The following is a 25732-nucleotide window of genomic DNA, read 5'->3' on the forward strand; positions in this document are numbered from 1 at the left end:
AGTACATTATTTGAGTGGTGATTATTTTATTCTACTCCTCCACGTTTCAGCATCCCCGTCTGATCCACCTCCCAGCTGCAGCCCACCGGACACACATTTGGAAACATCTGTGACATGAGGGCTGATCCTGAAATCACAGACAGACAGACAGAAGCATTACTGTGCCTGGACTTAGTCTGGAACAGGTTTGACTGAAGGTCTGTCTCACCCTGACTTTCTGCAGATCCACAGTTTCTATCAGGAGCTCTTCTGATGGAGCAGCAGTGACCCCCGACCCCTGACCACTAACCACGACCCTGTGGTCCTTGGACCGGGACCTCAGACCTGAAGATGTTCATCATCTTCACACTGGACTATTTTTCTGCTTCAACATCAACTTCAGGACTAAAGTTCATCTCATAGACCCCGCCCACTGACAGGTATCCATGGTAACCAGGTGATCAGTGTTGAGGCAAAGCCTTTATTCAGGATACACATACAGATAAATTCATCTTCATATTCACATTCTGTTCTCGACAGTTTGGAGCTTATTTACATCACATGAGCAGAAAAGTACTTTGATTATTTCACATATTGATCAGAAATCAGAATCATTTCAAAACATTTACAGACCCGATCTGGGCCCGGAGCCAGAGCTTTAGAACCACAGACATGATAATAATAATAATAATAAAGTTAATATCTGCTGGACTTCCTACTCTACCTCCAGAATCTCAGCGGGATCTTGTGTCCGAAGCGTCTCCCATTTTATCACACACACCACAAACGGTAACACAACCATCAGCATGCAACGCAAAGCACAACATCATCATCTCAGAGATACACGACTCACACCGACACAGAATAAAATGTCCCATCATGCAACAGTATACAGCAGCACCCAGTGTGTGTGTGTGCAGCTGTGTCCAGTTCAGGTCTGGGCCTTTGGAGACCAGTTCGGTCCAGACTGCGTCATGATCCGTCATGCATGCTGTCCTTTTGCTGGACGACCAACATATCCCAGCATTCATTGCAGCAGAGCTAAACCGAAAGTTATGTGGTTTCAAGGTTGCTAAGCAACAGGAGACAAATTGGACCGAACCACCCCAGACCAGTCCGGCCCTGGTCTCCCAAGGACCAGACCTTCTGGACTGGACCCAGTCAGCTGTCAGAGGGAACTGTTACCCAGGTAGTCACAATTACATTTGAGCCCAGAGTCTGGATCTCATCTCGGTCTGGACCGGACTGACATGGATCAGCTGGCTACCTGGGTAACTGGCCATCTGAGTCCCGGTCCAAGTCCAGTATTTGATCATGTAGTCTCGGTGGGTGTCGGTGGCCCCGCCCCCTCACAGCACCATGGTCGGGATGTGATGGACCAGGGACGCGGGGTGGGGCACGGCCGTCAGCTGTGGCGGGTGAGGGGGGGGTGGCGAATGAGCGACGTGCCCGCCCCCCGCCCCGCCCCCCACCACCACCACCCCCCCCCCTTGGGCTCCAGGGTCCCCGGTGGGCCGGTGCCGGGCACTCTTCTGGTGCGCCCTTAGGCCGGCCAGCTGGGAGTAGGCGGACTGGCAGACGTGGCACTTGTACGGTCGCTCCCCGGTGTGCAGCCTCACGTGGTTCCGCAGCGTGGATGACTGGCTGAAGCGCCGGTTGCAGAAGCGGCAGACGAAGGGCTTGTCCAGCGTGTGAATCCGCATGTGGGACCGCAGGTTGCTGCGGGAGTTGAACCCGCGATGACAGATGACGCAACGCATCCGGCCCAGACCGGAGGAGGAGGAGGAGGAGCCAGAGGAGGAGGAAGAGGAGGAGCCTTCACAGGTGTGGAACTCATCTGTCAGGTGGAGGAGCAGATTCAGTTCAGACCAGGAAAGACCAAGACAGACCAGGAGAGACCAGGAGAGACCAGGAGAGACCAGGAGAGACCAGGAAAGACCAAGACAGACCAGGAGAGACCAGGAGAGACCAAGACAGACCAGGAGAGACCAGGAGAGACCAGGAGAGACCAGGAAAGACCAAGACAGACCAAGAGGGACCAGGAAAGACCAAGACAGACCAGGAGAGACCAGGAAAGACCAAGACAGACCAAGAGAGACCAGGAAAGACCAGGAGAGACCAGGAGAGACCAGGAGAGACCAGGAAAGACCAGGAGAGACCAAGACAGACCAGGAGAGACCAAGACAGACCAGGAGAGACCAGGAGAGACCAAGACAGACAAGGAGAGACCAGGAGAGACCAGGAGAGACCAAGAGGGACCAGGAAAGACCAAGACAGACCAGGAGAGACCAGGAGAGACCAAGACAGACCAGGAGAGACCAGGAGAGACCAAGACAGACCAAGAGGGACCAGGAAAGACCAGGAGAGACCAGGAGAGACCAGGAAAGACCAGGAGAGACCAAGACAGACCAGGAGAGACCAAGAGGGACCAGGAAAGACCAAGACAGACCAGGAGAGACCAAGAGGGACCAGGAAAGACCAGGAAAGACCAGGAAAGACCGAGGGAGACTAGGAGAGACCAGGGAAGACCAAGACAGACCAGGAAAGACCAGGAAAGACCAAGACAGACCAGGAGAGACCAGGAAAGACCAGGAGAGACCAGGAAAGACCAAGACAGACCAGGAAAGACCAAGACAGACCAGGAGAGACCAGGAGAGACCAGGAGAGACCAGGAGAGACCAGGAAAGACCAAGAGAGACCAGGAGAGGCCAGGAAAGACCAAGAGAGACCAAGAGAGACCAGGAAAGATCAAGAGAGACCAGGAAAGACCAGGAAAGACCAAGACAGACCAGGAGAGACCAGGAGAGACCAGGAAAGACCAGGAGAGACCAGGAAAGACCAGGAGAGAGCAGGAAAGACCAGGAAAGACCAAGACAGACCAGGAGAGACCAGGAGAGACCAAGACAGACCAGGAGAGACCAGGAGAGACCAAAAGAGACCAGGAGAGACCAGGAAAGACAAAGACAGACCAGGAAAGACCAGGAGGGAACAAGACAGACCAGGAGAGAACAAGGCAGACCAGGAGAGACCAAAACAGACAAGGAAAGACCAGGATCTGGTCCTAAGGTTTTTGACAGAAAAGTCACCAAAGACACAATCCTGGTCTGATCCTGCCACTGTTCATTTGACATGTCTTGCTGCCACAAACACACTACAGCACCAAAAGTGGATAAATCCGCTGTTGAAAGTAGTCCCAGACTATGAAACTACGGTGGCCCTGAGAGGTCAACTAACTGTCTCTGTGTCATCTCTATGCTTTTTGAATAAAACTATTGAAATCTGATGACTCTCATTAAAGCTTATTTAAGTCTGAAAATAATCTTTAAAAATATCTTTCACTAGCTCTTATTTTGAAGTGATGACTTTTCTTCAAACTTCCTGGAATGTTAAGTTTTCTTTTAAAACTAAATGTTGTCTGATCTCTTTTGGCTTCAATGTCTCAGTGTTTTAATATTTCTGCATTTCAATCTGAGGATTTGATTCAGTGTCAAAAAAGTTTTTGCTTCCATGAAGTCCAGAAGCTTTTATTCTGAAATTAGGATCCTGATAAAATAATATTCAATAATCAATTATCAATCATCTTTACCAGTTTTGCTCTTCTTGCTCTGTTCGTCCTCTCCTCCTGGAATTCCAGGGATTCCCAGGAAGGTGTTGTGGGAGTTTCCGTACCAGACCAGCAGCTCCTGGTCTGGGGGGATGGTCTGAGGAGACAACGTGGACTTTAAAAATCAGAGCTCACAACAGGAAGTAACAGAAAGCTTCAATTCAAAACGAACTTTTGTCTTTAGACCACCAGGGGGCAACAGAGACCTGAACGAGGTCTAAACATGGAAATTTAAAAAAAAGTTGTTTTCACTCATTTTATTCTGGTTCAGTAAACGCCTCATGTTATTGTTTAGGTAATCAGCTCATTATTATAGAGATATTTTATATTATATGATTAATATAAATTAAACCAAAAATCAACCTGATAATGGCTCAGTCTTTTACTGAACCAGGACATAATAAAATATGACCAATAATATAATATAATATATTCTACTGGCGTTATTTCTGTTTTTACTGCAGAGACATACATGTTGTTTTATCGTTTCTGGAATAATGTATTATTAAATATATTATTGTGGATATATTAAAGTGTCTCTAAAAACAAACGGGGGGGTTTATTGGGTCGGGGTGAGAGGGTGATGCGTTCACTGACCTCCACGGCTTTGTAGAAGATGCTGCTGCCAATCTGAACCACCTCCAGGTTCTGCTCCTGCTCATTCCGAGCACATTTGATGTAGGTCATCCAGCTCCGCTGATCCTCCTGACTGGCGTCGATGAAATACCTGACGGTTCCGTCCTCATTAAACACCTGACGGTGAGAAACACCTGGCAGGTCATATTGTGTTTATGTGACCTTTCACTAACTAAACAGCTGCCTCAAACAACAATATAGAACAAACTACCATTAGATTTGTGGCTAGGTGTGTTAGCACATGGTTACCTCCACACTTATACACCTGGTTCATTCATTTAATGGGCTGATAGTTGTCTGTTAACCTCCAGCAGCTGCAGCTAATTAATTATTAGCTCATTGCTTATTTAGTTTCCAAATGGCCAACAAGTTAATTAACAAGTTAGTAAGTTATGGTGCTTGTTCAGAGTTAGTTATGCAGTTTGTTGCAGGTGTAATTGAGTTGGATTCCACCCCAGGACCTGCAGGTCCCTCTTCCTGTTTCCTGTCGGCTGCTCTACTGATTTCTGACTGTGCTAGCACTCGGTGAAGCTCGGGTCGCTATTTCCTGATGCTAACTGGCTAGCAGTCAGTTAGCTGGTAGCTTAATTAAAGGCAAGTAGAAGTTAGCTGCTCTTTATTCTGCTTATTGAAAGTTAAATTTAATCAAATGAGTAGCGTTGACATTGTCAGGTCAAAGGTCACATGTTTACCTCCCACATCAGGTTGTTGTTCTTGTACAAGTCGATGTGTTCAGGTGAGATGAGGCGTCCGGTGAACGGTCCCATCTCTGTTCCTGCCTTGATCCAGGTTTTTGAGAAAATCCCCAAACCTTCCCCTGAAATACAACACAACAAACATCAACAAATACACACCGAGCCTGACAATTTCAACCTGACACACCTATGAGCCTGCAGCCTCCACACACACACACTTTACTATAACACACAAATAACATTACATTCCAATGGAAATAAAATGTTTCTGATCAAAAGAGATTTACCGGGAACTGAACTCTGAGCGATGATCACCTCACTGGGTAAAACCAGACTGGACAGCTTCTGCACCTCTGGACCCAAACACAGAGAAATCATCATCATCATCATCACCACCATCATCTTTGTGAAACTGAACATTGAGAGAATAATATAAAAAAAAAACTCCGCGAAGAGAATCACACACACACACACACACACACACACACTGAGCCGCTGATGGAAGAAATAAAAATCCACCAGAAGAAAATAAAGTCACATTTAATGTGGAAAGTGAATAAAAAAATAAGTACCTGAATAAATGAAATCAAATGAAATCAGATAAAATCAAATAATTAAAATCAGAAAGAGAAATTCTTCCTCCGGTTTTCTGTCAGAAACAGTTTCACAGTCGGTCCCAACCGTGAAACTGTTTCTGACAGAAAGGAGAAAAGAGATTTAAATGATTATAAAAGTCGGAGAAGTTTTCACATTTAAAGCTCAACAAGAAGAAAAGAAGAAACTCATAAATGCCACGAGCACAAACGCCAGGATTTAAATTCCTGTGGAGAAAAATCAGCCAAAAAGCGCCCACCAACCGGGAGGTCCCGGCCCGGGACCGAGCGCCCCCCGTCCGGGAAAATTGTTCCGAACGAATTTCACCAAATACGGAAACGAATGTTCCCCCCAAATTCAGGAAAAACTGTTTCTTTATTTTGTTCCATTTGAACTTCAGAACAAAAAAGTAAAAAAAAAAAATGAACGAAGTAAAATTATTTTTGTTATTTCTGGAATGAATTCAACAACAGGCAGATTCATTCATTCATCAACTAATGAACGAATCCTTAATTGAGAGAGTTTTTTTAGTTTCTGGGCGCGCGGCTGAAAAGATCAAACGCATCAATTATTGACGGTGTTCACCTGACAAATTATTACATTTAATAGATAATTATAAAAACAAAGAAATGATTTTTTATTAAAGTATAATTTCCGTTTATTTCTGTTTATTATTACATCAAACAGAGAATTTCTTAACCTCACACACACACACACACACACACACACACACATTAAAGAGCAAAAAAAAGATGAACCTTGGTTAATTGTTTCCGGTCCAGTTAATCAGCGCGTGCCTAATTAATCAGCTTAAAATATCAAACAAACTGAGGCGGGAAAAGTGAATCTGATCAAAGAAAATAAAGCTCAATTTTAACGTCGTTTTTGCTGACGTCATCATACATTAATAGTTTGCTGATTAAAAATAATTTTCTGTCTGTAATAATCAAAGCTGTCTGTTATTGATCTCAGGCGACTAATTGATTAATTGATTCCCTAACTTGAATCTAATTGGTGCATGAGTGTCGTCACTGACCTCCGGAGAAAGACTGCGCGAGGACCTCGGCGGTGAACGCGGTCTTTGGGCTCGCGCTCGGCGCGGTGCGGTCCTCGTGCTGCAGGTGATGCTGCTCTCCGAGCACGTGCCTCCAGCGGCCGTACAGGAAGCTGTGCAGGATGTCCGATGTGATGACGTCCGCCAGAGACAGCGGCTGCTGCGGCTTCAGGGCCAGAGATGACCCGGGCAGCACGGAGCCCATGGCGGGGTGGGGGGGGCCGGGAGGCGGTGAGCTCCAGAAGAAAAAAATCAAAATGAAAAGTGTGAATAAAGAATAAAAAGTTGTTCTTTCTGTTTCTAGTAAAGCTGAAAAAGAGGCCTGAAGGTCTGAACTGAGAGCCGGTTCTGGTCTGCAGAGCCGAATTAAAGGAGCTGCTGCTCAGAGTGTGTGTCCGTGTGTGTGTGCAGTCTATATACACAGTCTGTAATGAGATGTTATCACCTCCTCCATTTCTTCACGGAGGGGGGGGGGGGGGGTCCAGGCGCTGTGACCGCCGTTTGTCTTCTGGTTTGGGACACTCAATTACAACTTAAGAGACCAGGCCGGACCAGGTACACACTCCCAGAGAGAAGCAGGAACTCACTCCCGGTCCCGGTCCCGGTCCTGGTCCAACGTGAGTTCTACAGGTCCAGACCTCAGACCTGGTCCTGCTCAGAGAACACCTGGTGCATCACTTCCAGCTCCGATCCTCGATCCTGATTGGCAGACTGCTTTCTCAGGTAAAAGACAAAAATTAATGCTGGCTCCAAGTGGGCGTGGCTTGGGCCTGACTGAAGGTGCTTTGTTGTGACATCACAGGCTGGTTTTAAGGTTCAGGTTCTGAATCCAGACTGGGAGGCGTTCTCTGTATTAATACAGACCTGGACCTGATTCAGACCATCTTTTTCCAGATTTTGAAGTGAAGCAGAATCAGACGTGGTCCTGGTCCTGCTTTCGGTCACAGTTTTTTATGTCTTCAAAATAAATGACAAAGGCAAAAAAAAGCAGAGGAATGTGGGGGGGTCAGTGTGAGTGACAGAGCAGGAAAACAGATTAGAGGACAGATTAGCAAAACAACAGCTGCTTTCTTCACCCTCCTCCTACAGATCGACAGGATTATTATTCTCTCTTTCAGTCTGATCTGTATTTATGAGCTTTTAAACATTTATTGTCGACACTCGTGAGCGACACACACGCGCGCGCTTTCATTGTGGCGTTTCTTTCGGTTGAAACATCTGAATGAATGAATGAAATTTAATTTGATTCAAATTGACTTTAAATATTTTTCTCACGAGATGAAAAAGAACAAGAAAAACGAAAATTAAATAGAATTAAATAAAAAAAAGCACCTTTTATCAGAAACTGAAGAAACAGAAAGAAAATATTTTTAGTTGAGAATCAAATTTCTCAGTCGGATGGATCATGAAAATAAATATCCAAAGATTTAATCTGAATGATGGATGAGGAGGATTTAAAAATCCTATTTTTTCTTTTTTGTGAAATTTAATTTGGAATAGAAAAATAATATCCTTCTTTTATTATTATTATGATTATTATTAGACTGAGACTTCCATGTGAACTCGGTCCCGGTCCCGGTCCGCCCTTCGTGCTGCTGGCTGCTCTTTTGTCCGCAGGGACAGAAAGGAGAAAATCCGGGAATAAAAGCAGATTTGAATGTTTCCCTTTGAATGGAGTCAGTGAACGGACTTCGGCTGCACGCGGGCCGAGCGGGAGTTTCTTAATGGAGAGCGCGTTCCTATTGGAGGAGGACACGCTTTAATGAGCTTTAATGAGCTTTAATGAGCTTTAATGAGCTTTGGCCAACAAAAAGCTCCGACTGTCCCGGTGTCCTCTGCGCCTTTATGCGCGCTCCTTCCAGCCAATCACAGCCCGCTTTGGTCCAGAAAAGACGACTGGAAGTCTGCGGGGGGGGCGACAGGTGACTGGCACGCGTAAAGACAAGAGAGGCGAGGAGCGCGAGGCCGCTGGGTGATCCGGGGGGGTGGGAATGGGCCCAAATGGCGCGCTAACATTGTTCCGCTAACGTGATTAAGGCTGCGCGCGGCCTCATTAGTATTCATGCGTCGGACAGACGCAGCGTGTGCGCGACAATAATCCGCCTTTAAAAAGACTTTAATCATCATCAGCTGCTCCGGAACCAGAATCAAACGCTCCTCTTCATCATCATCATCACCTGTAGTTGGACCAGCTACAGATGGTCCAGGTCTACATCCGACGGAGATTCTGTCTGGGGGTCTGGGTCTTGATCCATTGGACCCGAACTGGTCTGGTTCTGTTTTGGGATGAGGTTCAACCTGCTGGATCTGGATCAGGGCCCCTTGCAGATTTGTACAGGGACGGACTCAGCTTCATGTTTAGATGTCCACAGCGAGCTGAACTCAGACTGACAGTTTATGGCCTCAGTGGTCCCCGAGCATCATGGGAAACATTTGGACGCCGTCCAGATTACCATCACTTTAATGTTTAATCAGGACGCACACACAACCACACAGAGTTCATCTGTATTTACCGAGCTCTTTCCTGTACTTTATGACCACCGGCACTCTGCTCTACACCACAAGACGCACACACACAAACACACACACACTCTGCCAGTAAGTGTCTATTTCCTGTCTGATTTCTCGGTCATTGTCTCCATCTCTTACATTAAATATGTGCATCACATTGATCCTGTTGTGGTTCAGCTTCTGGAGACAAAGGTGGACTCCTGATGTTCCTCATCAGCAGGCTAATGTTGCTAATGTCGCTACAATCATCCAAAAAACTGAGATACCAGATCTGAGTCCTGGATCTGACCTGTTCTTGACTCTCTCCTGATTGGGCGGTCCAGTCTGTCAGTCACACAGTAGCCCCACCCCCTAACCCCTCCCCTCCTTCCTGGTCTGTTTCCCTCTAAATGGAGCTTCATTTAAAAAACGAACATCATGTTGAAACTAGATTGAGACCAGAAACTAACAAGTTGCTGGTTAGCTTGAAGCTCCAAGTCTTCCTGCTCATTAATCCATCCAACGCTCAGAGCTGCTGATCGATCCCACAGGTCAGGAGGCGTGTGTGTGTGTGTGTGTGTGTGATTATAGTAATGTCTTAATGACAGATGACATCACACCGTCAGTCAGACCATCTGCTCTGAGAACATGAATAAATGATACATCCCACTACTGATGTTGGGACATGAGAAGATAGTGATGACAGAGATAAGAACACAGTCAGTCAGAAAGAATGAGCCTGTTTATTAGCCCTCATGTTAATCATCATCATCATCATCATCATCATCATCTTCATCTTCCTCTCCCTCGGCCACTGACAGTCTGGTGGCTCAGGGTTCACTCAGCTGATCCGAATCTAATAGAAAATCTGCAGGTTACAGTCAGGACAAAAGTCCATTAGAAAAACAACAGAAACCATGAAACCAAAAAGCCCCGCCCCTTCAGTACCAGGGGCCGGACAAGGAAGAGCTAAACCGAAGGGGACCGGTGACGGTGGGTCGGTTCTGGTCCTGGATCAGCGGGAGGCTCTGTGTGACCCCCTGCTGAGTCCAGATCCAGATCTAGACTCAAGGTCCCAGACCACTCCGGAGGTTTTTAACAACTTTGGGGGCTACAGCTCTGCTCGCCGCTGAGCCACCACGCCACCAAGAGGCGGGGCTCTTCGACACGCCTGTGACATCACACTAATCACATGGTCCGATTACAGGCGTGTGGAAAAGCGTCGGCCGACCTGCTGCCGTGGAGGCGTCCGGACCGGGACAGACAACAGACAGTCAGCCTAGCAGTCTTGAGATCATAACACACGCAGCTTCTCTCAGGGGTGACGCACAATGTGGGAATCAAACAACAAAGAGAGCACCGCCAAGTGGAGACACACAAACTGAATATTCAGAACTGGATTAACAGATTTAAATAGACCCCTGAACAGGAGAACTCATCATCATCACCATCACACATTCAAGCAGCACAACAACCGACTCAATATTCAACTCGACAACAGCCAGATCCCCCTGTGGTCCAACACGCACCCAGCTAACACACAAACGCACACCGGACAGGTGAAAACACAACGCTAATAAACGTATAGACAAGGCTGGAATCACACCTGCAAAACACACAAACGTCTGTGAAGTTACACTATGAGGCAGACTCACATCAGCAGAGGTCAACAAGCCGATCAGTAGACAGTCGAGACGCACAACCAACCAAAACACACACACAGGTTAAGGCTGGAATAATATCTACAAATACACACATGTATAAATGTCTCTGTAAAGTTCAACAAAAAGCTGTTAAAGGTCACTGGGTCGAGTTGTGATACTTTGAATAACACAACTTCAAGACGAAATTGATCCAGAAGAGAAACAACACAACACTTTTACATCTGTACAAGTAGAAAAAAGCCAGAAACAAAAACTGTGCATGTTTAGGAAGTAAAATCCAGTCTTAACACACAAACAGACACACACTGTGACTACAAAGTTAAGGCTGGAATAAAACTTCTACAAAAATACACCAACATCTGAATTCATGAAAACGTCCAAATATAAATAGAATCAGATGAAAAGCAAACTTTGATGTTCATAAAAATATAGAAATGGCAGCAACGTTCAATTGATGTTATCAAAAGTCCCCCAAATCTTAAAACGCCTCATTCATCCAATGAAACTCAAAAACACTACCGAAGAATCAGAAATAAACCAATCAACGGTTCACTTTAGCAAACAAACATTCAGCCACAACACACTCAGCGTTTGCTAAGCTAGCTAGCTATCGAGGTAATAACCTCATGTTGGCAGTTTGGGAGAGTTAGCCTGAGCCGCTAGCTGCACAGGATAAAAGCTGCTAAATGTATATTAACACTGTAGCTAACTAGCTAACATTAATTTACTTGTGTTAACTTGTGTTTATCATTTAGTTTGTTTTTAGCCAAAAGGCCGACATACATTAATGATAACCTGCTGCATTGTAGCCATCTAATTACCGCAGATGAACAGACATGAAATTGAATCATAGAGATTTGGAAGATTCTGATCAAAAAACTGTTCAATTCAACAGAACTAATTGGCTTTTGAGCTTTGCGAGAGGAAACGCGTTATCTTTGGGTTTTGTGGCGTTTTAAGAAACAAAATGATGGAAAAAATATTTTCACAATTTCCTGATCAGATGAATTGATAATTAAAATAACTGCCGGTTGCTCTTGCTGCGCTTAGTCAGAATTATGATGCCGATGTGAATGTCCTCACTTCGCCATTCACTAACAGCTAACCTAGTGCACATCGAGCTAACGGATACAGATCCAAGCTAGCACACACAAACACACAACCAAAAATATTACACACGCGTTCAGTAGAAAATATCAACTGTTAAGTTTTAAACACTCCTTCTGCTGAGACGTCTGCCACTTTAACATCCACTTCAGCTAACACACAACCGAGCCACCAAGCTAACACACAACATGTACCCAATGCACAGCTAGCAAACATTCATCCCGGCTAACGCACAGCTGAGGTAACACACACCCTTCTGCTACAGAACATTGTTTTGCTAAATGTCACATTTAGCCAGAATCAATAACTTCATAGTTCAGCAACAAACAAATGGCTGAAGTAGAAATGCAGAACTAAGTTACAACAATAATTAAGTTTCACTGTGTAAGAAAATAGAATTTCTCCCGCTCTTTGTATGAAAGTTGAAGCGGGAAATGTGTTGTCGGCTGGAGGTTCGATCCCTGGCAGACACAGAGTGTTTGACCACAGAGAGATCTGGCTTTAGACAACGCAATATAAATCGTCATTTATTCATCATTACATCATAAAAACTAAAGAATCACTATAGAGATACAGGAATTAGAACTATCATCAAACCAAAAGGAAAACAATAAACGCGTCATTGCACCTCCAAGATGGCGACTAAACAGGTAAAATTAGATCAAAAAGAAACAGACCCAGCGAGCACAGATTTAGTACAAAAACAGTTTGTCTCTGACGGTAAAACATGACATTTCCATCCGGTGCTATTAAAATAGTTCTATGCCAAAAAAAAAAAAAAAAAAGTAACCGAGAGTCAACACACACAATCTGACGCATGCTTTAAAACATTATCATCAACAAAATAATATCTGATTCTCTTACTCAAGACTGCTAAGCCTTATACCGTTTTCTTATTGGAAAATAAAACTAGACAAAATATAGATTATATTGGATTTTGTTTTTGTTCAAAGCCACACTGATACATCTTTAAGTTCAAGTTTGATAAAAAATAAAACAAAAAGAAAAACCAGGTCTACACGGAGGAGAGACCAGAGGCTAGTCCAAAAACATCTGCCCGACAAAATATCAACTTTGTAAGGTTAAAAAACAGAAAGAAAAGAGTTCGTGATTTTTCAGTTAATCCTTAGTTTTTCTCTACAAAAGGAAGGAGGAAGCGGTGGAGCGTTGCTAGGAAACCCCGATTTCGGTTGCCGTCGACGACCATCCGAGGCCTTCACTGGTGAGGGAGGAGCCTCTAGTGATCCTAAAATATGGGCAGGAAATGACATCATCAGTCAAAGACAGAACGGGCAAGACCACACAGAGACCAGCAGGACTCTGCGATCCAGATGGCTTGGTCTTATGTGCTCTCATTCTATCGTCCTGTGCTGATGGCATCAAACACATGCAACTCGTTCAGAGATTTGCAGACAGGAAGCAGCGAACACAGAGATGGATTATTGAATCAACTGATCAAAGGTAATATGTTAACCACTGAAAAAAAACTGTAGACTCTTTGACCTGGTCCACGGCACTCCTCAGTCTGCAACTCACCTGGACCAGGAGCATCCTGGAACCTGTTCTAGGGGCCTGGTGGTCTGTTACCTGGATCTGGGCGGGGTTCCACAGGTAGGGCTGCTGTCTGTAGTATTCTGCTAACGCTGCAGTGTAATCCGGAACCGAACTCTGAGACGACTGACCTACAAACAGGAACCCAACGGCACACACATCAGTGACACACACTCAGAGCCCTCATCTGGTCTGACCTGAGCTTGGTAGATCCTGGACCACGGAAGGACCAGACCAGAGGAGCCAGTTTCTTCAGGAACTGCTCCTGGTGTAACCTATTTAGGCTAATGTACTAACAGGCACAACAGCTAAACAATTCAGGTGGTCTGTGGTCTGGTCTGTACCTGGTCTGTGGTCTAGTCTGTACCTGGTCAGGTGGTCTGTGGTCTGGTCTGTACCTGGTCTGTGGTCTAGTCTGTACCTGGTCAGGTGGTCTGTGGTCTAGTCTGTACCTGGTCAGGTGGTCTGTGGTCTGGTCTGTACCTGGTCTGTGGTCTAGTCTGTACCTGGTCAGGTGGTCTGTGGTCTAGTCTGTACCTGGTCAGGTGGTCTGTGGTCTGGTTTGTACCTGGTCTGTGGTCTGGTCTGTACCTGGCCAGGTGGTCAGGTGGTCTGTGGTCTGGTCTGTACCTGGTCAGGTGGTCACGTGGTCACGTGGTCTGGTCTGTACCTGGTCTGTGGTCTAGTCTGTACCTGGTCAGGTGGTCTGTGGTCTGGTCTGTACCTGGTCAGGTGGTCTGTGGTCTGGTGTGTACCTGGTCAGGTGGTCTGTGGTCTGGTCTGTACCTGGTCAGATGGTAAAGTGTAACGTACTCTGTTTCTTGTAGTAATCCTCCCAGGCCTTACTATAGTCCGTCATCAAGCTCTGAGGCTGGTTCTGCTGACCTGCGCGTGCACACACACACACACACACACACACACACAGAGTGACAGTCAACATTTGCATGTGTTCATTCTAACCCTACAGTACATGTGTGAGTCGTCACTACACAACACAGCTGTTACATTTCCTTCTTTCCTGTTGTGATGTCACTGTGTCAGGAGTGAAATCATCACACAGGCACATCTCAGTCCTCCTCACCAACTCACAACAGGGTTGTTGTCTCTTCTTGTGTGTTCAAGTTCAATTTGTGTGTCTAACATCACAAAACTCAACGAGTGTGTGTGTGTGTGTGACTTGCCTATCTTCTTATAGTACTGCTCCCATGCTTTAGAGTAGTCCATCTGTCCTGTCTGTGCCATATTGTGACCTACACACACAGACACACACACATAAACACACAAAGAGAGTCTTTAATACTGGACTCAACAAAAACCAGTGTGTGTTTATGTGTGTGTGTGTGCGCGCACTGAGCAGTAACTGCCTTACTGTAAAACACAACAAATGTGCTGCTACACAACAGGGACAAAGTGTACTTCATCACTGGATGACCATCAGCTCAACCTAGACGAAGATTTAAACACTCCAACCGGTACGCCGTCCAGACCGGACCACGTTCACCGGTCCAGAAGAAACCTGGATCCTTCATCAGCCTGCTGCCTGTGTGTGTTTGTGTGTGTGTGTGTGTGTGTGTGTGTGTACCAGGGTCTTGTTGTCCAGGGTTCTGCCAGCTGGTCTGATAGGTGTTTCCCCAAACTCCAGTCAGGAAGGTCTGACCACTGCCACAGCTGCACACAATACACACACACACACACAGTCAGCATTACAGTCATACAACAGTCTGACTACTGATAGGCTGGTGTGTAGTCCAGGTGTGATCAGGACTGAACTGGTCGTGACTCAGCCCACCAACCAGCCGATCAGGAGTCAGAATGAAGACGTGCAGATAAAAACATACGATGAGAGAGAGGACGTGTGTGTGTCTTACTTCTGGTGCGTAGCGGGGCCCTGGCTGAAGGGACTGAAGCCAAATCCTCCATTACTAATAATACCTGAACCCTGTGGGGGGGAGACGGAGCTTTATTTCTCTGGGTGGGGCATTAACTCACACAGAGGGCGTCACAGTGAGGTGCGTTTGCTTTACACACCCCGATCTTGTCGTCTATGAGCTGGCGGGCGAGGTCCATCTGCTGGGCCGTCCCCCGGATGGTAAAGACCCGGGTGTTGGGGTCGGTGGAGGGGGGGGGGTTCCTCTGCAGCTCCACATGAGCTCCAGACTGCTGGTTAATACTCTTAATGGTTTCCCCACCTGCGTCGGCGCGCACGCACACGCACACACACACACACACACACACACACACACACACACACACACACACACACTTTTGTTAGTTAATTCACTGTATCACTGAAGAAGAGGAGGAATGAAGTCCTGAAATATCTAATAATAACAGGAAGTCAATCTCTGGTTGGTAGTCCTCGGTCACCAACTTTTGGTCAAACATTGTGTCTGTTTTTTGTCACCATTATTTTTTAATAGGACACTGTAGAGAGACAGGAAATGGGACAAAGAGAGGAGGAACAATATGAAGAAAAGAGTCCAGTTGGCTGGGAATCGAACCGGGGACTCATCTGCTCGAGGACTTCTTAAAAGAAAGTATTGTCTTTATTGTCAATGTACAAACAGTGCAGCTGTCTCCAACAGTGTTTAATGTGAATCTGTGATTTCTACCTGCTCTAATGCTGTTGAATTAAATTTGTGTTCAACTGAGAACAACACACATACACACACACTCACTTCCATTCATTGTGGACACACTAATCCTCATCAGAACCTCAGAAAGAACACCGCCTCATTTTGGCCCCTATCAGGACGGAGTACCGGAAAGAAGTAAATACAAACTCTCTCTCTCACACGCATTCACGTGCACACACACAAAGAGGCCATATGGTGTCTAAACACCGGGTACTTGACATCTTTTTTGTAACGCTGCTTTTATTTTGGAAGCTGCTGCTTGACCCTCTTGACCTCCAACACACACACACACAGAGACACACTCTCTCTAACCGACAGACACAGACACACACACACAGTGAATGGAGCAAATGGACTGGTGGAGGTGGGGCTCTGGGCTCAGGCTGCAGAATGTTCACTGAAGATGCACCTGATGATCTTTATATCTGACTCATTATTTTAATTCAGTGTCAGTTTCCACCAATCACAGAGCAGGTGGTGATGTGACCTCACAGCTCCACCGAGTTGAGACTCCAGGGGATGAACTATCTGAAGCTCAGAGGACCAACCCCATAATAAGGTGGCTGTGAATATACTGTCAGTGTGTGTGCTCTGTGCAGTCAGCACTTCCTCCAGTTTATCACCAGACTGAAACCCGTCCCCTCCTACCTTTACCGATGACCAGGCCACACTTGTCAGCAGGGATTGTGTAAGTCACTTCCTGTAGGGGACCAGGTGAGCCCATAGTCCAATCACCACGACCTCTGACCCTCCCACCCCGGAGGGCCGAGCCGAAACCGTCACGCTCCTACAAACAGAATCAGAGGAAGTGTTTCAGCAGCCTGCACAGCCCTGTAGTGTGTGTGTGTGTGTGTGTGTGTGTGTGTGTGTGTGTGTGTGTGTGTGTGTGTGTGTGTGTCTGTGAGTTACCTGTGCAGTCTGGATGAGCTCATTGATGAGGTGGACTGCGTGTTGACAGCGGTCCGGCTGTCCGATCACCATGGCAACCCGCTCTGGACTAATGCCATCATCTGAGGACAGACGTTTGAAAGGTTAACAGAGCTTCTTAAACTGGATCTCACAGTCTGAACTGAGTCAAACAATTTAAACTGAATTAGATTATAGTTTCATTAATGGACCAGTGTGGATTATAAACGGCTTCACTGGTTTTAACTTAATCTGGATCACACCAGCAACGATGATATGGATATGAACTAAAACAAGATTTAAACCATATTGAGGTTAACAAACAAAATCTATTCTGGATTACATTGGTATAAAGAGATTTAATTTAATCTGGATTATACAGGTAGTAACAGACCTGCTTTAAACTGGATTCGGACTCCTGCATCGTTCTGGATCTTCTTGATCATTTCTCCATTTCTGCCGATCACAATACCAACAGCAAACCTGGGAACTGGAACCTGGAGAGAGGGAGGGACCTTTAAATACAGACTGTGTGTGTGTGTGTGTGTGTGTGTGTGTGTCTCTCATACGTCCAGGCTGGTTCCTCCCAGTCGGGCGCTGAAGTCGTTGCGTCCAGACCTGAAGTCTCCGTCCTTCTCCCGGATCACTTCCAACACCAGCTCCCTCGCTGCCTGGAGGAAGAAACAGATGAGCTGTGTGTGACTGTGTGCGCTCTCAGGTTCTCATCTGGTCTATGTTCTGATTTGTTCGGGTTCTTGTTTTTAGGTCACGTGGTTCTGGTTTTGATTTTTTGGGTCCTAATCTGGTGAACTTCTGGATCAGTACCTGAACTTTGTATGGGTCTCCAGAAATACGAAGAGGTTTATCAGCTCCTGTTGGCATCGGGCCATCCTGGATCATCATCATCTTTACTCCAGCTCGCTCCTAGCACACACACACACACACACACACACACACACACACACACACACACACACACACACACACACACACACACAGGTCAGACAGGTGAGACCTCAACAATTGTTTCTCTGCTGAGGTGTCTCAGGTTTTCTGTACCTGCAGCTGCTTAATGGTGTCTCCTCCTCGACCAATCACCAGCCCCACCTTACTGGCCGGGATCAGCATTTCCTGCACTGAGGCCCCGCCCTCCCCATCGCCATGGAAACCTGGCCCGTTTCTACAACGGTCTACGATCTGGACCAGCAAACGTTTCGCCTGCCTGTAAACACAAACGTGAAATCAGCGTGTGCACACACATACAGGTGGAGCTCAGGAGCAGGTGAAGGTGAGAGTGATGTGACGGGTTGTTTGAAAACCTACTCAATGCTCTCTGGGGTTCCCGTCAGAGAACATGGCCGCTCCATCAGACCGCCGCTGTCTGCACACACAAAATGTTACACAGCTGAGTCTACAGCACATCAACGTGTCACCTTCACACTGATCAGCATTAAAACAACGGACATATCAGAGAAGCTGGGCCTGACCCGCTCAAATGGATCTGAGGATGGTCAAAGATCAGAGAGGCGACACTGCAAAATGTATAATGGGCCATGCCCACTCAAATGCAATTTATACAAGGCTCCACCCACTCAGCCAGTTTTTTATATCACCCCCTCTTATTTGGGCGGATTCCAACAGGAGCTACTTTCATACCAGACTCGGTCTGAATCTGTGTCCCCGTGCTCACCAGCAGCAATCTGGATCTTGCAGCCAGACTCCAACTGGATCCTGGTGATCTGTTCTCCTCCTCTGCCAATGACTGGAGAAGAAGGAGGAGTCAGATCATCATCATCATCATCATCATCATCATCATCAGCGCTCCATCAGGTTAAAGGTCCTAACAGGCTCCTGACCATGAGAGAGTGGAAGCTGCTACACTGCTAACGTTAGCATCAACAGCTACTCAGTTATGGTGCTTAATTTTATAGCAGCTTATAAATCATCTGGTTTGCCAGCAGAACTGAACACACACATTACAGGGGTGAGGACTGGATCACTGTCCTGGTTCAGACCTGTTTTCATCAGTTCAGCTGCAGTTAAAAACTAAAACCTGGCAAGACCATGAACCCCTCAGAGGCCGGACCAGCAGGACCACCTGAAAGGTCAGAGGTTGTACTTACTGAAGCCCACCATCCTGTCGGGGACCTTGTAATCTTCTGTGATTACTCTGCTGCAACACAAATACAAAGACACACACATTAATATCAGGTCACACAGAAGACCCACAATGTGTGTGTCAATAAGTGATTATGTTGATGTGGACTGTAGGAGGTCAGATCTATAACACTTATCCACTGTCACACTTCCACACACACACTGATGTCTATTTGCAAAGGAGAGTATGAAGCTGCGTGTGTGTAAATCAATATATACTGCTGGCTGTACCTTTGATGTCCCATGGCTGCTAGCTGGTTACCTACTGAGAGACAGAGGCAGAGATTAGACATGAGCTCTGACTAATGCTAAGCTAACAGGGAGTGCGCTGAGGACCTGCTTCTGTTTTACAGCTGCAGCTGCATCCAGCGTTAATCTTTGACCTATGACCTCACTTCCTGCACAGAGAAAAGGTGGAGGCTCACACCTAATGAGGACATTGGAAAGATTTATCTGGGGAAACACGTCAATAAGGAAAAATTCTATGTGTTTGTAATGTCCTTGTTTTCTGAGCCACCACCTTCCATTACTGCAAGTTTTCACTGACCTATGTAAGTGAAAAAGACAGACGTGAAAGTGTGTGCACTTCAGTAAAAACGGTAAATATGGGAGTTTGCTTAAAACTGAAGAATTATGACAAAGTGAAAGTAAACGTAAACATAGGGACAGTAAAGTGTTCTTGATCATCAGCAAGTAGTTTTATGACTGATGGAAGGTTTTCCACCATCTCTGAAAATGTGTATGAATAGATTTTTGCTTAAGTGCATCAACAAAGTGTTTTAACATGAAGCTGTTTTGTCCTAATGAATCAACTGAAAGCTTCTAATTGAGTCTTATTATTATAATCAAATGGATGATGTGTATTAAAAAATGTTGCTGGCAGTGATGGGGGGTTATACATTTCCGAGATAAGGATAAATTAGTCACAGCTGGGAGATCTGTCATTCAGTTCAAGGTCAGAGCTTCCAGGGAAATGTATACACTTCTATTGTACAAATATTCCGAATCCATCTGCATATCTATGTGCCAGCAGTAAATATAAAGTCATTACCGGAGATCAAGACCAATTCAACATTCTCTCCTCAAACAAAGCATGAATTATCTTTCAGATGCAGCGACACAGGAAGCTGTTAGCTGCTTTTACAAAAGCTGTTGGTTCAGCACCTTTAAATGAGATCAGGCTGAATATGGAGGTTTCCAAACATCAGGATATGAATTGTTTGTCCCTTTAGAGCTTTCAGCCTTAGAGACCTTGAGTCTGATGGAGCCACAGACTGTAAAGTTGAAACAAAGTCAAACCACCCAGTTGAATGCTTTAATCTTGAACACCTTCAGCAGGTACACATCTGAGGAAAGAATTAATGTCTTAGATAAAACATTTGACTGTCTTTTAGTTCAAAGCATCCTACAGGTCCAGGTCCATGCAGTCTAAAGGTGTCAATGTCTGTAATTTAAGGGAGGTTCAGTTCATATTAAAGTTCAGGTGAAAAGGATGTAGAAGGTTCTAAAATGTTCTGACTCAAGACAGAAAGGGATCTGGATCAGGTTTCAAGTTCTCGGGCTGGTGGCAGCTGTGGAGTGTAAAAGTTCTAGTTCAGGCTGAAAATTACAGCTGAAGTAAAAAAAATATTAAGGTTTAGGTGAGAATTCTGTGGCTGGATGTGTCCGTCTTACCTCCGTCCTCTCCGGGTCGTTTCTGGTTGGCGTAGTACAGCGAGGGCTCCACACTTCCTGAAGAGCTGTTGAGGTGAGACATGGCATCTCCACCCATTTTTCCCACCATCTGAAACACAAATCAGGACAAGGTCAAGTCCCAAACTGGCACCAGTGAGTCTACAGTAAAATTTCAGATTGAAAAACAACAATGTCAAGCTCCACTTTAGGACCAACGTTTTTCGTGTGCAATTCTTCGGTTCAGTCCCAGGTTGATGGGAAAAGGTCCCAAACCACAGGAATCAAGCCTCACATTAGGAGCAGCTAATCCAAAATCAAGTCCACATTTAAGACCAATGAATCCAGCGGAACTAGAGGTGGACTAATGCCCAGTCCCAACACACCCCCTACCCCAGAGTACAAACAGGGTTTACATATGAAAATAAAATAATGCGGATTAAAATTTACATGAACCGTAGCCTCCATGTTGCTGCTGGGACTATGCAGTCGCTTGCGTGCCTGAACGTAAACTACACAGTGACATAGCAAGTGTCGTCCCCATTCCTAGGGAAGATTACAAAGCCCTACCCCTTGTGGCTTCCTTTTGAGGGCTAGGGGTAGTGAGTAGGGTGAACATTGGGATTGGGTCCAAGCCTCCCAGGTCAGCTTCCAGATCCGACCGACAAGTCTGAAATCAACTCTCCAGTTGACGCCAACAAGACGAAAGTCAGTTCCCTGAGACTGATTTAAGTAAGACAGCAGACCACATCAAGACAAACGAGACCAAAACAGTACGTCCAGACTGGATGACGATGAAAGCAGCAGGTTGGTGTCACAGTGAAAGAGGACAGTTACAGTCAGAGTTGAATGTTGTTGCTATTGTTCAGCTCAGTTCTCCTGCTCTCAATCAGGAACCTTCCTAATAAGGTTCCTGTCGTGGCTGCAGACAGACGGAGACATGCTGTCCAGTCTGATAATATGAATGATACACACACAGTGCTCAGTATTTAAATATAAAACGTCCACAATGTTCAAGAGAGATCAAACAAGTTACATTTATTTTTCCTGATAAATGTATCATTTGAAAAATATCTCCACGCAGTAATGATGAAAAATCAGCTCCAAAGCCTCTAATGCTCTAAATATCTGATTGTCTTTATTCTGTCAACACAATAAACTCTCAAACACACAGGACTGATCCAGAGACTCTGACAGCTAGGCCTCTGATTGGCTGTGACATCACCCACCGGAGCCAATAGGAGCGTCCGATGTAGAGATGTGACTCATCTATGGGCTCCATTTTTTAGTTAGTTCTTGTTTTCTGAGCTTCTCTCCGAGACTGAACTGAGTCAGACAGAATCAGCTGAGTCTGAATATGGGGAGACTTTAAAAATGAAAAACACAAAGAGATGAAAAGCAGAAAAAGGATCAATGATTTGTGAAAAAAGAGGAATAGTTGGGGATTACTTTTCTATTGATTACGCTAATCGATGATCACTGGATCACAGACAATAACAATACACAACTGAATCAGATGATTGACAACAGCTACAAGTTCTGCTCTCAACTGCCTTAAATTCAAGCTGTCTGATTCTCAGCCAGCTGATGGCACAGATTCATGTCTTCAGTGGTTCGTCCTCTGAAGGACACCATATTCCTGATCCTCTCTGACAGCACAGTCTGTCTGCTCTGTCTATTCAGTCTACAGCTCTACAGCCCGTTCACTGCTATTAGCTTTTAGCTGCAAGCTGACCTTACCTTGACTGCAGCGCTAACTACAACACACACACACACAACCTTGAATGTCTTCATAATAAAGCAGCAGAGAAGTGCAGTGGTAGAACCAGTGAGAAACCTGCTGCTCTGACTAAACACAGGACTGAATCAGTGTTCACACCTGTTTACACCTGTTAACACATGACTCAGCTACTGTCCAAACAGCTATATGGTCTACAGGTAGCCCTCCATCTGGTCTCTGATCCTAAACCAGGTCCAGGTACTACATCAATCCAGTTAAAGTCTCACAGGCCTCAGTCCTCAGAGAACCCCTCACAGTCTGGACTCAGAAACTGAACCTTAAAACAAGCCGTCAGGACTTCTGACACTTTGTGATGTCACAACAAAACAGAGACAGCCCTCAGCCATCTCCCCAAGCCCCGCCCACAAGGAGCCAGCATCCAACAAAAAAGGATTTGATCTCTGGTTTGACAAACAAATTGCTCAGGGGCAGACTTTGTTATATCCCATCATGCCCTGGGGCAAGAAGGAAACTTCTGATTTTGTGTGAAGAGGGGTCACTGCTGGAGCTGAATCGAGTTCTACATGACTAACATCGGGGTCCAAGAGGATCTGGTCTGCACAGATGTAGATCCTCACAAGGCATGTGCCTCGGTGTGTCTATTTTGTATATGTGTATTAGTGTGTAGGTGTTTTGTGTGTGTGTTGCTCAGTGACCTGATGTCTAAACAGCCATCATAAAATCAGTCAGAAAATGTACGACTGAAACCAACAGCCTTTAATAAATGACAGCATGATGAATAACAATAATAATAATCATAATAATAATTATTATGATTATTATTATACAACTAACTATTATTTGTTTAAAAACAAATTCTCACAACGGGTCACATCATTTAGCCTGAGCTTTCTAGTCCTCCTGGTCAAAGGTCCACAGACACACGACCACCACAAAGGGACACCGTCAGACGACCTGCCCAGCGTCAGTCGTTTTCAATGATGAAATAACTGAGTTCTGTGTCTGACACCAGCTTACCTGAGACCCTCCATCCGTTCCATCCTGTCTGTCTGCCTGTCTGTCTGTCTGTTTGTCTCCATTTGCTCCCCCCCTTCTCTCTCTCTCTCTCCCTCCCTCCCTCCCTCACCCTCTCTCTCACTCTCCCACCCCTCCCCCCTTCTCTCTCTCCCTCAACCCCTCCTCCCCCTTCTCTCTCTCTCCCACCCCCCCTCCCCATCCTCTCTCCCTCACCCCATCCTCTCTCTCTCTCTCCCCCCCCCCACCCCTTCTCTCTCCTTCCCTCACCCCATCCTCTCTCCCTTCTTCCCCCCTTCTCTCTCTCTCTCTCTCTCCCTCCCTCCCTCCCTCACCCCCCCCCCCCTCCTCTCTCTCCCTTCCTCCCCCCTTCTCTCTCTCTCTCTCTCCCTCCCTCCCTCCCCCCATCCTCTCTCTCTCCCTCCCTTCCTCCCCCCCCCCCCTCTATTTCTCTCTCCCTCCTCCCCCCTTCCTCTCTCACCCCATCCTCTCTCTCTCTCCCTCCTCCTCTCTCCCTCCCCCCCCTCCTCTCTCTCTCTCTCCCTCCTCCCCCCTTCCTCTCTCCCTCCCTCTCTCTCTCTCACCCCCCATCCTCTCTCTCTCCCTCCCTCCCCCCCTCCTCTCTCCCCCCATCCTCTCTCTCTCCCTCCCTCCCCCCCCCCTCCTCTCTCCCCCCCCTCTCTCTCTCTCCCTCCCCCCCTCCTCTCTCCCTCCCTCCTCCCCCCCTTCTCTCTCCCACCTCATCTTTCTACCTCTCCTCCCCTCCTCACCCCTGCCTAGATCCCACCATCCTATCTATCGCCCTCCCTCCACCACTCCTCTCTCCCCCCCCTTCCTCTCTCTCTCCCTCCCTCCCCCCCTCCTCTCTCCCCCATAGGATCAGACACACCTCCCAGCTGTATATGGTCTCGGTCTGTTATATAACTGCAGCCTACTTTCTAACCAACTTACAGTAAACAGCAGCCTATTGGGAGGGGGGGGGGGTCCAACTCACATTAACTGGTGCTAAACGGATGAGACTTTAAACACAGTCTGGTTGCCCCCCCCGGCCCGTGGAGGACAGCCGGTGGGGGCTGAAGTCCTCGCCGTGTCCACCGTGTCTCTGTCCCGCAGCCCAACAGGTTGTCTCGGCCGCCTCAGTGACACGTGTGGCCAAACTTCTATCCCGCTCCCACCCCACCCCCCCCCCACCCCGGTCCCGCTGCGCTCCCTCCGGCTGACAGCTCCACAAAGTGTCCCTAAACTGACTCCCGGACCGTGTCAGCCCGGAATAAGTCGGCACAGGCGGCCACAAGTCCAACTCCGAGCCGCTTTCCGAGCTAGTTAGCATGCTAGTCTGTTTGTGAGTGAGTGTTGACGGAGCATAAGTTCGGAGCAGCAGCAGCACAACACGGGAGAAATCGAATAAAAGTGCTTTGGCTCGATCTAAACGGCCCGGTTCGGCCCGGAACGGGTGCGTGCCGAGCCCCGGTGGAGTTGTTACCTGCCGGGCCCTCTGTAAAACATCGGCCAGGCCGTCTGACTTCAGCCCCGGCTGGTTCATCGAGGCCTGTCCCTGCACCAGCTCCGCCATCATAGCGCCACTAGCTAGCCGTTAGCCGTTAGCAGTTAGCCGGATTAGCTCGGCTGCTAGCTGAGCTGAAGCGCCGTCAGAGAGCGGAACACGACAGAGTCTCACTCCGCCGACTATCACTAAGCAGTCCGGGAGTAAAGTCCGCACCTCCGCACCACCCCTGTTAGTCAGAAGACAGTTTATTTATAATTAAGTTAAGAAAAAACTAATTTACCTGTTAAAGCCCAGGAGGTAAAAGCATGCAAGTGTGTCTGAAATAAATATTTAATGTCTCTGAAGTAAAATAAGAATGGAGAACATCTCCTGGAAAAAACGCCTGAACTATCTAACCAGAATATAAACATGTAGTTTTGGATAATATATTAAGCTACGTGTCTTATAATAAATCAATAACGTCTAAAACTGCTCTGTCACCATGGTTACAGTTGTGTTTCTTTGTGTTGTTTAGTTCAGTGTTGATTCAATTTTTGTATTTTGTTGCTTTGATAAAATTGTTTGTTTTTTTAAAAACTTCTTGCCATTAAAGCGGCTGAGTTAGATTCCTGATGTCTGATTTCTCAGACAGAGTGGTTGGTTTTCCCGGAGATGATCTCTGCTACTGCTCAGCTGTTAGCGACTTGCTGCTCTGTTTCCGCTTCCGCGTTCAGTCACGTGCTTCAG

General features: G+C 46.5%; 2 protein-coding genes across 4 annotated transcripts; both read right to left on the reverse strand.

Annotated features, from left to right (window-relative positions):
• Positions 1–1328: 1328 nt before the first annotated feature.
• Positions 1329–6767, reverse strand: LOC115048305 (PR domain zinc finger protein 12-like). The gene is made up of 6 exons (XM_029509676.1): positions 6545–6767; positions 5202–5267; positions 4912–5036; positions 4181–4336; positions 3566–3680; positions 1329–1816 (listed from the first exon to the last, which is right to left on the reverse strand). The coding sequence occupies exons 1-6, from the start codon at positions 6765–6767 to the stop codon at positions 1329–1331; spliced, it is 1173 nt and encodes a 390-aa protein (XP_029365536.1).
• Positions 6768–9775: 3008 nt separating this feature from the next.
• On the reverse strand, positions 9776–25093 carry LOC115048296 (far upstream element-binding protein 3-like). Of its 3 annotated transcripts, none has more exons than XM_029509660.1 (19): positions 24983–25093; positions 20748–20856; positions 19305–19338; positions 19040–19086; positions 18607–18678; positions 18240–18297; positions 17976–18138; positions 17742–17840; positions 17486–17587; positions 17311–17413; positions 16920–17020; positions 16659–16797; positions 15403–15563; positions 15243–15313; positions 14957–15042; positions 14556–14624; positions 14188–14259; positions 13411–13505; positions 9776–13069 (listed from the first exon to the last, which is right to left on the reverse strand). In XM_029509660.1, exons 1-19 carry the CDS (start codon positions 25073–25075, stop codon positions 13061–13063), a joined length of 1683 nt encoding a protein of 560 aa, XP_029365520.1. In that variant the 5' UTR covers positions 25076–25093; the 3' UTR covers positions 9776–13060. The 3 variants fall into 3 exon arrangements, with proteins under 3 accessions (XP_029365520.1, XP_029365519.1, XP_029365521.1); XM_029509659.1 differs by having other exon boundaries at positions 19040–19089; XM_029509661.1 differs by lacking the exon at positions 14556–14624 and having other exon boundaries at positions 19040–19089.
• Between the last annotated feature and the right edge of the window lie 639 nt (positions 25094–25732).

This window comes from Echeneis naucrates, chromosome 9 (assembly GCF_900963305.1).
Source record: "Echeneis naucrates chromosome 9, fEcheNa1.1, whole genome shotgun sequence".
Lineage (NCBI taxonomy): Eukaryota > Metazoa > Chordata > Actinopteri > Carangiformes > Echeneidae > Echeneis > Echeneis naucrates.